We start from the raw sequence: 13313 nt of genomic DNA on the forward strand, positions 1-13313 counted from the left end.
CATCTACTAGGCACTCCATGAACATTCGTTGAATGAATGGCAATGAGCGCCATTTAAAAATATCCAGGGATACCACATCTTTGGCTGTTTGGAAAGGTTAAGTCCATATCACAAGAAGCACTTGGGTACAACGTGCAACCAAAAAGAATGCTTACGAGACATAATGGCCACCGCACTTGAAATTGTTTATTAAGCATTGAGCCACAGGACGGAACAATTTAAAGGCCACAATTTAAAGGTATAATCTCAAGTCCCACGATCCTAGAATGCCCTGGAAAATATTTCAGTAAGCTTCCCCTACCACTGACATTTTCAAGAGCATGAAAACCTATGATTTTTGAATCAACAAAAGTCACAGCCAAATAATGAACAAAAGCTACATCCACTGGATTAACTTTTCACATAGCAAATAATATTTCTTCCTTGATTAGATGGTGAGCAGACAGAAACACAGGGCTCTGGAGAACTTCAGAGAAGGAAACATGAGGCCACATGTGGGTGTGGGTCCACGGAGCTAGCATGCTTCTATTCTCTTCCACGGTGTTCAGATATATTTCTTTTCAACTTTTGATCGCTACAGGGGAAAAAAAATAACATGAACCTAAGGCTACATTCAAAAAAAAAAATGGAAGAATCCGTATCTTGTATGTTTCTCTAGAACACACAGAAGGAAGATGCCATTCCTCCAGGGAGCTGGAGGGAACCATGTAATATAGATGAATACGACTTGTCAGAAATGAGACTGAATGACCGATCTGGCTTCTCTCCAGCACATTTGATCAATGCCAGCCAGAATCTGTGCCCAGTTTCCTACCACCCTCTGTGAAATAAGAATAGTTCCTTCTTTCCCTAGAATTGTGGCCATGTGGATTTGATGTGATTATCTCAAGGGCGCCCAAGTGAAGCCCATGCATTCAGACTTTCATGGCTCTAATTAACCTGGCCCCTAAAATTCCATGTGTTATGAGTCACTATTGTGTCCTATATATATATATATTTTTTTTAATGTTTATTTATTTTTGAAAGAGAGAAAGAGCACCAGCCGGGGAGGGGCAGAGAGACAGGGAGACACAGAATCCGAAGCAGGCTCCAGGCTCTGAGCTGTCAGCACAGAGCCCGACGTGGGGCTCGAACTCACCAACTGTGATATGACAACCTGAGCCAAAGTCAGACACTTAACCGACTGAGCCACTCGGGTGCCCCTATTGTGTCCTATATTAAAAAAAAAATTAATCTCATTTGTACCTTTTGGATTGATAACACATATGACTTCACAGTAATTGTGACTTCTGTCAGAAATGCGACTTTGCTTCTGCTAATTTTTTAGGGCGACAGCCTCTCTCTGTGTTGTAGGCACATGGGAACAGAATCCTGCTATGCTACATCCTGATGAGATTTGTGCAAACACAGGGCTGTGGAAAGGTTAATCAGGAGTGTTTGCCTGATATGGTTTCCTTTTGTGTAACAGCAGTTATGCCCCCTCCTCTCCCCCCCCCCCCACTTCATGCACGTTTTTTTTTTTTTTAGAGTTTATTTATTTTTGAGGTGGGGCGACAGAGAGGGAAAGAGAGAGATTCCCAAGCAGGCTCTGCACTGTCAGTGCCCAGCCCGACTCAGGGCTCGAACTCACAAATGGTGAGATCATGACCTGAGCCGAAATCAACAATCAGATGCTTAACTGACTGAGCCACCCAGGCACCTGGATGCACATCCTTATCTAAGCAGATTGGAAATATGTGAAACTCTGGTCTCTCCCCAGCACCTTCCAGAAATGCTCAAGCTCTGGACAGGATGGCCTCTTTAAGAAAGATCCTTGTTGTACCAGGAAAAGGATCTCGTCTTTCTGGACAGGATTTGACCAAGAAAGGTGCCTCTCTGACCTATCTCATGGGCAGGAACGACAGATCCACCTCTCGCATAAATGAAATACAATTTTTAACGTGCAATTTCTTGAGCATTCGTTCAGGTATTCCCAGTTAAGATTAAGAGCCAACAAGGTAAGGGGTGCCCGGGTGGCTCTGTCGGTTAAGCGTCCAACTTTGGCTCAGCTCATGCTCTCACGGTTCGTGTGTTTGAGCCCCGCATCGGGCTCTGTGCTGACAGCTCCGAGCCTGGAGTTGCTTCGGATTCTCTGTCTCCCTCTCTCTCTGTCCCTCTCCCGCTCATGCTCTCGCTCTTAAAAATAAAAAACAAGCATTAAAAAAAAAAGCGAACAAGGTAAAACTGTATCACATCCCCCGTGGGTTGTGATATATGGGTAATGGGGCAACAAGGACAAAGAGAGAGAGCGAAACATAAATCCTCAGTCATGTCAAATTCCCTTTGTAATGTTCTCTTTCATCTTTATTTATCCGCAGTCTGCCAGTTTAATATAGAATCTTGTTATGCTAGTAAGCTGCGTCGTGAACTCCGACGGCAAACGACAAAGGTGCGGGACTGATCGTCACATGTAAAAGAATGCAAAGTCGGAAGAATGGGTCAAGGTCCCTAAGGAATCCTCGCAGCGCAAGGGTCCTGCCCCTTCTCACCTTGGAGGAAATCCGGGCCCAGCAGTGCTGCGCGGCGGGGCCGGGAGGGCAGCTTACCTGGGGCCAGGCTTCTATTCCTTCTCTGCACCCAGCAGGTCGCTGGCCAGCTGGCTGATGTGCTCCCAGGCCAGCCGCACGTGTGCAGATTCCACGGTGCGGGAGCAGATGGCAAAACGAAGCACGAACTTGTCCCTCAGGTGACATGGAACCAAGTGGATTTTTTTGGTGCCATTTATTCTTTCCAGAAGAGCTTCATTCAGCTTGTTGGAACCCTGCAGAGACGGAGGGGGGGGGGGGGCGTGCTAAGGTCCCCGAGGACTCGGGCTTCAGCTGAGCACCGCGCAAGGCCAGCATTAGGCAACACTGCTCTGTGCCACTTTACAGGAGTAGGGAGAGGGAGGAGAAAAGGAGGAAGAGGGGGAGGGCCATCAAGGGGAGGGGGAGGGGAGGAGGAAGAGGGGGAGTGAGGAGAAGGAGGGTGGTGGGGAGGGAGAAGGGAGGACGGAGAGGAAGAAAGAGAATAAGAAGAAAAACGGGCTGAGTGAGGACACCGAATGAGCAGGAGTGGTTGAGATGAACTGGAGTGAAGGACGGAAAACCAAGGACGCAGTAGCTACAGTTTATGTGCTGGGCGTTAAAGAAAGTCATACTATGTGCGCTGAAGCCGTCGATGATGAAGAGAACACGAAATCCAGACCGGAGAAGAACGGGACAGAGAGAAGAAAGGAAGGACCAGGTGGTAGGCATGGAGATACAGAAATGAACCACGAGCCCGAACAAGATGCTTCCCGGAGAAGAACCAGGATCCCTGGAATGGAGACAGCAAGCAAGTGTGCTCAGGAAGAGACCTCTACGGGCTGCAAAGCGCCCTGGGCTTCCGGAACAGGGAGGGGGTGTTCCCTGTGCTGCGCGTGCGCAAGGGGCGGGGCCACCGCAGGTGCGCCTGTGGGGGACCTGGGTCAGGCTGAGATGCCCCCAGCTGGCAATTCCACTTGTAGGAATGCGCGTGTTGGACCAGCCGTAGAGCCCGAAAGCAGATGGGTGGCACTGAAGGATGGCGTTGGGGACACCGCTCTGGGGAGGACGAGGATCTGAGATCCTGGCAGTGGCTGTGACCCTGGTTTCTGCTGAAATCCTCATCATGTGTGCAGCCGACCCTCCCACTGCTCCAGTTTGAGCTGCACGGGTCTGCTTATGGGTGGAACTTTTTCTATGAATCCAGCACGTACCTAGGAATGTATTTTCTCTTCCTTATGATTTTGTTAATAGCATTGTCCGGGCTGCCTGGGTGGCTCAGGCCATTAAGCGTCCTACTCTTTTTTTTTTTTTTTTTTTAATTTTCTTAATGTTTTATTTATTTTTGAGAAAGAGGCAGAGTATGACCGGGGGAGGGGCAGAGAGAGAGAGGGAGACACAGAATCTGAAGCAGGTTCCAGGCTCTGAGCTGTCAGTACAGAGCCCGATGCGGGGCTCGAACTCGTGAACCGTGAGATCATGACCTGAGCCCAAGTCGGACACTTAACCGACTGAGCCACCCAGCCTCCCCAAGCATCCTACTCTTGATTTCAGCTCAAGTCACATCTCAAGGTTGGTGGGATCGAGCCCCACATCAGTCTCTATGCTGACAGCTTGGAGCCTGCTTGGAATTCTCTCTCCCTCCCACTCTGCATCTGCCCGACTCGCCCTCTCTCTAAAAAAAGTTTTTTAAAGATAAAAGTAACATTTTCTGTCCTCTAGCTTACTTTCTTGTAAGCACACTGTGTGTAATACACAGAACATACAGAATGTGTGATAATCGACTGTGTTATCAGTAAGGCTTCTGGGCAACAGTAGGCTGTTAGCAGTTAAGTTTGGGGGAATTCAGAAGTGGATTTTCCACTTTGTGGGGGGCTGGGCCCCTAACTCCCTCACTGTGCTTTAAACGGACAAAGTGTGTGGTGTGTGGGTTGCATCTCAATAAAACCATGAAAGTTAAGCGAAAGTCCTGCCAGAACTCCGGCAGTCAAAACAGAACAAAACGTCTGTCCGTGGTGAACACAGCAAAACACACTGTCAACACCAGTGCCTCTGGAACCACGACCCGAGGCCACTCTGGGGACCCTGCGGCTGGAACACCCGTGCTCTGAGATTTCCCCCGTGTCCACCCGGCATGTGTGTGCCCCTCTGCCCTCTGCACACTTTCTCTAGGGTGTCTCCACTTTGTTTTTATTTTCTTAATTAAAAAAAAGTTATTTATTTTTGGGAGAGCGCCAGTGGGGAAGGGGCAGAGAGCGAGGGACAGAGGATCTGAAGCAGGCTCTGTGCTGACAGCAGCGAGCCCCGACGCGGGGCTTGAACTCACGAACCGCGAGATCGTGACCTGAGCCGAAGTCAGACGCTCAACCGACTGAACCTCCCAGGTGCCCCGTAGGGTCTCCCCACTTTGCACTCTGCGCAGAGTGCATGGCCCCGTCGCCAAGCCCTGCACCAGAACCCCAGCACCCCACTAACTGTGTAGAGTCCAGGCTTTCTCTCTGTCTGGTTCTCATAGCCACCCAGAAGCTCTGAGAAGCAGTGACAGGAGGATATGGTGAGCAGAGGGCCACCTGGTGATTACAGCACGTGGACGGTGCAGCCAGGCCCACCCCTGCTTCTCCCGATGGCCTCCGTGGTTGTGAACAAGGAGGCCTGTGGGAAAAGTAGGTTCTGGAATGCATGGCCAGCTTGAGAGCGGTCAGTGTGAGGCCCCCATCCAGCTTCGGTCACGAGCTAGACTAATAAGGTGCCTGCCCGTCCTGCACCTTTCCGGGCCTTTTGAGAAATGTGGTCACGATTCCCAGCCTCGATGGCTGGTGCCCGCCGCGCTCCGGGGAAGCTCCCCGTCCCACGGTGAACGCACTCATCGTCAGGTGGCAGAGCGCCCAGAACTTATACCCCTGTGTGCACCCAGCAGCCCGCAGGGGCTGGTTAAGGTGCAGAGTCTGCAGGTCTGGGCTGCGGCCAGAGCCAGTCGGGGGACAACACTCGCATCAGTGAGCGTGTACACGGGCCAGCGCCCAGAGCATTCCCCGGTGGCAGAGATACATGCGTGGAGAAAGGGGAGGGCACTCCAGGGCCAAGGGTCTACACAAGCGAGAAGCCTCAGTCTGCTTGAGGAACGGCAGAAGACGGCTCCTGGAGAAGAGTGCTCGGGGCCCAGCGGGCAGTCAGGCTGGGGCAGGGCCTGGAGGGGCAAACAGCAAAGACTGGAAAATGCGTGCTGAGTTCCATGGTTTCTGGGGAGCTCAACTGCCGGTCTTGTGCTCGGAGGCAATGAACGATACTCTCTCGCCAGTCACCATCACGGACCATGAAGGAGACTAAAGGAGACAAACGTACCTTGAGCCGAAAACAGACCAGCCCCAGAGTGACCTCTGCACAGATTTCAAAGCGAGGGTCCTGGTGCAGCAGATGTTCAAACTCGTGGGCCAGCTGGACGTGCTGGAAAGGGAAGGGCATCTGTCTGAGTTTCCCGACACCACTCAGCTCAGGACTTAACCACCTAGAAAACCTCATTAGACGGCCCATGCATAATTCATTCACATGCTCTCAACCGTTTTCTTCGAGCACGTACGTTCCTCCACACCAGCCAGTTAGGAAAAAAATCCCGTTTACCAGGAGGGAAGGACGAGTGTCTTCAGAAAGACACTGCCATTGTCTTTTGTTCAGGGGACTGTTTTAATCTCACCAAAACAATCATTTATAATCTCAAATCTTATTTAAACATCCTGGTAAAGGCAGGGTAGCTAGCCACTACTGAGATGCCCTGTGCTGAGCCCCAAGGTCCCCGCCATCCTACTGTCCCCATGCAGCCCATGGGGTAGGCACTGCCACGGTTATGCCCGCTTTACAGATAAGGAAACCGAGGGTGTGACGGTGACGTACATAGCTGCCCGTCACCGAAGCTTCGGTTCTGCGGTGCTGTTATCCAACAGCGCTTGCCACCAAGAGAAGAGAATGACAGTCCCCGTCACGTTCGATAAATGCCTCCCTCTCGCTGCATTCACCACCTTATTTGACTTGTAGGGGTTCGTGGAGCGCAAAAGGGGATTCGTATAGTATGTGAACGGAGAACAAGCTCGCCACGGTCTGCGTGCGTGTCGCTCATTCCACACCCAGGCGCTCGGCTCGGTGCTCAGTGCTAGGTGCTCGGTGCTCTCAAGTAGGTGCTAGGGGCCGGGGTTGGGGGCGGGGGGTGGGGGGGATCTCTGAGCAGAAGCCCCGCTGGGGAGTGTTGTTGGGAAGGAAGTCTCATTGGGCTGTGCAGCTCCACGTCCCGTAATAAATATGGTGCCACTAGAGGGCACCAAAGACTTCATGCTGGCAGGTGCTGTTTCCCTCCATGGTCCACCTGCCTGGGGACAAGCTTTGACCATCCCGGTCCCTTCCTGTCAGGCTGGATGGGAGCCCTCTCAGGGTGAGGCATGGAGTGTTTTTTGTTGTTTTTTGTTGTTGTTGTTGTTGTTGTTGTTGTGTTTTTGTCTTCTTTCTTTCTTCCTTTCTTTCTATTCTCAAGTTAGTTAACATACAGTGTAGTCTTGGCTTCAGGAGTAGAACCCAGTAATTCATCACTTAGACATTACACCCAATGCTCATGCCTACAGGGGCCCTTCTTAATGTCCATCATCCATTTTCCCCGCCCTGATCAACCCTTAGTTGGAGATTCATTTCTGGGCTGCAAGCCTGGCTCAATATTCACTAATCAATCAGTGTGTCCATCACATGAATAGAAGAAAGGATAAGAACCATAGGATCCTGTGAATAGATGCAGAAAAGGCTTTTGACAAAATACAGCCTCCTTTCCTAATGAAAACCCTCCCTCAAGAAAGTCGAGATAGAAGCAACATACCCTGACATCATAAAAATCATGTATGAAAGACCCATAACTAATATCCTCAATGGGAAAAAACTGAGAGCTTTCCCCCTGAGATCAGGAGCACGACAGGGATGTCCACTCTCACCGCTGTTGTTTAACACAGTGTTTGAAGTCCAAGCGTCGGCAGTCAGACAACAAAATGAAATGAAAGGCATCCACATTGGCAAAGAAGGAGTCAAACTTTCACTCTTCGCAGATGACATGATACGCTACGTGGAAAATCCTAAAGACTCCACCAAAAAGCTGCTAGAACTGATAGATGAAATCAGCAAAGTCACAGGATATGAAATCAACATAGAGAAATCGGTTGCATTGCTATACGCCAATAATGAAGCAACAGAAAGAGACATCGGAGAATCAATCCCAGGTACAATTGCATCAAAAACCATAAAATAATCTAGGAAATTCCCAGCCAAAGATGTAAAAGACCTGTACTCTGAAAACTATAGAAAGCTGATGAAGGACATTGAAGAAGACACAAAGAAATTGGGAAAACATTCCATGCTCATGGATTGGAAGAAGAAATATTGTTAAAATGCCGATACTACCCAAAGCACTCTACGTATTCGATGCAATCCCAATCTAAATAGCATCAGCATTCTTCACAGAGCTAGAACAAACAATCCTAAGGTTTGTACGGAACCAGAAAAGTCCCCGAATGACCAAAGCAATGTTGGAAAAGAAAACCAAAGCGGGAGGCATCACAATCCCAGACTTTAGCTTGTATTACAAAACTGTAATCATCAAGACAGTATGGTATTGGTACAAAACAGACACACAGATCAGTGGAACAGAACAGAGAACCCAGAAACGGACCTACAAATATAAGAGGCATGGAGTGTTTTTACAGGAAGCAGCTTAATCACACCCAGGGGCCCCAGAGCCTTAAGCTATGGTGACAAAGACCACTTGATTTTTGTCAAAGAAGTTGAATCCTTATTATATTTGAGAGCATGTTCTCACATGGGGAGGGGGATCTTGCACCCATAAACTCACATGCAAACACTCCTTTCCTAGTTCCCTACCCCACAGATCCTCCTGGTGACTACCAGCTCCCACGGGCCCCCACGGGCCTCATAAGGTAGACAGATGGCACCGTGTGGCATTCCACAGGCCATGTGCCCCGCACACAGGAAGAGCCTGGAGCCACTGTGTGCTGCCCACAGCTGCACAACAGACTAAGCTGAGGCACCAGGACCCAAACTGTCACGGTCACTAGTCAGAGACCACAGGCATCCCTGCTTCCATGAAGCCCGAGGCCCTCTGTCCAGCGAGATGGCGCCATCTTGGCTGAGGAAGGACGCCAGCATGGGAGGGACCAGCTGGGAATCGGCAGCTCTCTGCAGCCAGCTAAGTGGGTGGGCCTTGGGGGAGTCCCAGCACATACTCTGGCCTCAGTTTCTTCAACTGCTTTAAAAAAAAAATGGCAGGGTGATGGGGCTTGAAGTAGACCAGTTGTTCTCACATTGTAGAGCTCATCACGGCGGCCTGGTTCACTTATAGCAACAGAGGTTGCCGGGACCCACCCGAGAGTACAAGGCCATGCATGTGCTGCTGGTCGGGGACACACTGAGAAACCCTACGCTGGAGACTGTCTGTTTCCAGAAGCTCCAAGGTGCTGCCGTGCTGGCAGTGTTCGGAGGGAAACGAACTGTGTTCTCATGACTGCCCTGCTGTCATTGCACCTGCTGCAGGTGAGGTGTGGCCACAGTCCCGGCCGTGTGGTGTACTCACTTTGCAGTCCCCTGGACCTGACGGCCTGTGGTCTTCATGGAAGCGTCCAGAAGGCCCATAATCACGCACTGACCATCTTGTGAATGGCCAACCCTCAGTAACGCAAACTAACCTTTATCATGTATTTGCTTATTAAGCCGTCTTCCTCCATTTCTAGTGTCCAAGGCCTGCCTAACGTTCCCCAGCTAGGTACTGAAAGCACGGTCACCTTGCGGATGTAAGCCTGCAGTCCCTTGATGCCGTACATCCTAAAAACAAACCACATCTTCAGAGAGCGAAACCTTCGGCCCAGCGGCAACTGCCAGTGCTGAAACAGAACAGAAAACGCTGCGTCAGGGAGGAAGGTACCTCGAGCTGGTTTTCCTCTGGCTCCTGGGACACCTGTTTCTCTTGGAGACAGCTGATTCCCTGGAGGCCTCCCCTCCCCGTCGGGCCACCACGCAGGCTGAGCAAAGCCCACGGCTGGAGGCTCTCTTTGCAGAGCCCCGAGACAGACGAGGACCGACCAGGCTGCTTCCTGGGAAGGCACTGTGTTCTCGGAGCATATGTGTGCAGGTTGCGCACGGATGGAGCTCACCAGCCAGCGGGGGCACGGGCGTCTGCAACTGCGGGCAGGAGGAGGCCGAAACCCACCCCTTCGGCTCAGCGTGTTCCCTGTGCTGTTCTGGCACCCTTTTCTAGAACAATAGGGGTTCTCTTCCTCCCCCACCCCTGCTGCCACAGAATGACCCACAAGACGGTCACTAGAAAATACAACCCCGACATGCCAGTCCTCCAATAAGCTTTCTCTAGTTTTTCCTCAATCTGTCAGCCGGCTGGCACTCCACCAGCTGTGGGGCCCCCGCAATGGCTGCAAATGCACGAAAGCCAGCAAGAAAGGACCCAGAAGGGAGGGAGGGCAAGGGGGCCTTCTGGGACCATAAAATGGGCACTTCATTGTGACTTTTCAAGTGGTCAGGTTCTATCACCTACAGAGAAGATGCTGAGGGCACTTCAGGCTCCCTCTCTGTTCCCTGGACCTTCCCTGCAGGGCAGGGCTCGAGGAGGGCTGTAGCGGGGCAGGGGGCACAGCCCGGACCCTCCCCCAGCGCATCCGTGATGGGCACAGTGGGGCTGTCCGGGCCCTGCTCCCTCTGTAGCGCAGCGGGCGGGTGGGTTTGAACCTTCGTGCTGAGCATGCCCAGGCCACGCCGCTTCTGAAGGGCAAATGCATCACCAGGGGGTCCCAGCAAGGGCTTCACGGAAGCCCCTCAAGTTGCAAAGAGAAACAGGGGCCCGCTACTGACGCTCAGAGGCACCGGACCCGGTGTCACCCTGTGTCCACCAGGCACTGTGCCCAGCGGGTTCACGCAGCATTTCACCCCATCACCCTCACGCCTGTGAAGCCGGGGCTTGTGTCTTCATCTGACGGGAGGACAGCAGACGTGGAGAGGCTAGGGGGCCACGTGCGACGCCCCAGAGCCCGGATGGCCCCCGCGGACACAGATCCGCCCTAAGGGACAGCACGTCTGCAGGTTGTTGGGGGAAAACCGAACTCACTCACAGGCCTTTCTGGAAAGTCAGAAAGCCTACCACCCCCACTGTGGTGGTGATGGGCAGTGCTTTCTTGGCATTGTTCACCACAGATGCTGCATTCCAAAATCATTCCCCACCGCGTCAGCGAACGTCCTGGAGATCAAGACAGGACTGAGGTCTAACACTCAGAGGAATAGCCTCATTAATGAATCATGAATGGCTTAGTTAATATTTACACCGGGAGGAATGGCTTGGGACCTAACTTAATTTCTGCGGTCCTGGAGTAAAAATGCGCACAGTTTAATCGAGCGCTGATTCAAACGTTGTCCTAAAATGCTGTCACCACCTGTCCTGAGCCTGGGGCAGGACCGGGTTAGACGTCCCCCGGAAGAGAAATTCCCTTTGCACCCAGCCTGTAAGTTCAGAGATGACAGGACGTGTCATAAGGCTTTATGGAATATTGTTGACCACTGTACTTAAATAGTCAGGAGGAAAATCCACATACACGGGCCACCTAAAATGATTCTGCATGTGGAAGTCAGTCAGTACTCGAGGTTTCTTGGACACCAAAGGAGCTATTTCTGGGTACTTTTCCCTCCACAACTGAAAATTTTAAAACCTTATCTCTAGGCTGTCCTGTGTGTCGTCCCACTCTTGATAAGCCACCGAAATGGACCAGAAGATGTATTTTCCTCACTCAGATAGCATGGGGGCTGTGAGGCTCAGTGAGTGGGCTTTTGACCCAGGTTCTTGGCTCTCTTTAAATTAGGTTCAGCAAATTCTTTGACCTCGAACCTCTTGTTTCCACATCTGTGAAATGGGTATAATGATGCCCACTTTGCCTAAGACCAGGTAAATAAATGGTAGGTAAATGCTGCTACAGTTCCCTCTTTGGTCATTCACAAGCAGACATGATGTAAAACCCCCTTTGCCAAGGTGTTCCCACTCCCTCCTCCTGGTGCTGAGTCTGCCCTTGTGCCCCCATCCCTTGAGGGCTGACCGTCCTGCCAGGGGCTGCTCATGCCTTTCACCCTACACTTCCCGGACTGGCCTGGTCAGGGGCCTAGAATTCCTGGAGGGGGGGGCCTCCTCTGCAACCCGGAGGCCATGACCACCTCAGGTTGAAGTTTCCATCATCTTTGAACAAAATGATGATGATGTCTGTGATATATATTTTTTTTCATCTGCTGAGCCCAGCACTCCCTCGTCAAGAACAGCCCGGACCCCAGGGCATTTGCCCAGACTTCACTCTAAAGGAAGAAACCATAAAAGAGCTCCAGAAGTACCTATATGTGCATCGAAAAGGAAAGATATCCCTACATTCTAGCTAAGAGAGAAGTAAAACTGCCAGAAAATACGGTCAGGGGCTCTCCAGGGCTGTGGCACAGGGAAGGGGGTCAGGGTGGGAGGCAGGTGACACGTACTTGTGAGGAGTGTATGGAAGGAACAACACTCATAGGGCAAGACTGGTGCCCCAGGCCCTTTGCACAGCCAGGGCCCAGACACAGGGTCCCCTGCTGAGGCTCCCACCGACCTGCGTATTCTTTCCTGGTGGGAATGCCCTGCATCTGCCCCCACTTGATCTCTCCTACTTTGTGGCGCTGTTTTTCTAAGGACTCACTTATGCGCATCAGTTTTTAGAGGACTCTCTGCTCCAGAATAATTTCCCCATCCTAATTTGCTCCTCCACGAATTTCATCTGCTTATTCATGGACCACGAGATGCCTGCGGAGAATACACTACGCGCCTGCCCCCTGGCTCTCTCCGCGGGCGCGCGCAGCAGGACATAAAGCACGGTTATCCAAGATGACCTCGCAAGCCAGGGGGGACGGCCGCGAGGGCGGGCTGCTACAGTGCCGCACGCCCGCCTGGATCCAGGTCCTTCCCAAACAGCAGGTGGACCAACCCGAAGCTGCCCACACACAACCTACAGTTCATAGGCTGCCGGCATATAATGCCTGGGACTTGGTTCTCATAAACAGCACAAGGAGAGTCTAAGCGAAGCTAGCGGGGCCCTAGCTGACCAGCTGGAACATGTTCCCTCGGGCCGGAAACAGCCAGCAGCAAGGAGCAGCGTGTTCCAGATCTGTCTCAGCACGGCGGCTCACAGCGGTGTGCAGAATGGTTATCCCCGCGTGTGCGGCCATCTGTGCCCCTGTCTCCCTCGGTAGTTTGGGGGTCCGGGAGGGAGGCATGGGGCCTCACTCATCTCTGAGAAGCTGCCAGAGCCATGCGTAGCTCCCGGCTGACAAAGAGGGCCATCCGAGCACCGCTGTGGTCTCTGACTCTGATCTCCCACTGCCCTAAGGGGAGAGTGTGCGCCCCAGGCGCACGGCAGCCGTGCGGAACGGACGGGCCGTGTGGTCTAAGGATAACACCTGTTCTTACAGAGGATTTTGGGGGCAGAAGTTCCTGCCTCCTTCCGAGGGGCGCAGGCAAGATCCTTTCCTCCTGATCCGAGACCCGGAGTCGGTGGGCTCAGCACAGCTGTCTGTGGCCTGGCTTAGGACCCAGCTAGAAGGTGTCCTCTACGGTGACTCTGAGCCTGAGCGGAACAGGAGGGTAGCGGGAGTTACAGCCCATGACAGGACCCCTCTCTGTGTTCACACTTTCGATCACCTGAGCCCTGGACTCAGCGCGTC

At 52.1% G+C, this 13313-nt stretch overlaps 1 protein-coding gene across 2 annotated transcripts in view; it reads right to left on the reverse strand.

Annotated features, from left to right (window-relative positions):
- Positions 1-210: 210 nt before the first annotated feature.
- DDC (dopa decarboxylase) overlaps positions 211-13313 on the reverse strand; it is an 84343-nt gene continuing 71240 nt past the window's right edge. For both annotated transcript variants that reach the window (XM_019451026.2, XM_053897399.1), the window contains exons 12-15: positions 9365-9463; positions 5886-5987; positions 2586-2800; positions 211-574 (exon numbers count right to left, since the gene is read on the reverse strand). In XM_019451026.2, the coding sequence (XP_019306571.2) occupies positions 2600-2800; positions 5886-5987; positions 9365-9463 (402 nt within the window). In that variant the 3' untranslated portion in view covers positions 211-574; positions 2586-2599. The remainder of the gene's footprint in view (positions 575-2585; positions 2801-5885; positions 5988-9364; positions 9464-13313) is intronic.

The sequence above is a fragment of the Panthera pardus genome, unplaced genomic scaffold (genome assembly GCF_024362965.1).
Source record: "Panthera pardus isolate Hobbes unplaced genomic scaffold, ASM2436296v1 HiC_scaffold_8, whole genome shotgun sequence".
Taxonomy (NCBI): Eukaryota; Metazoa; Chordata; class Mammalia; order Carnivora; family Felidae; genus Panthera; species Panthera pardus.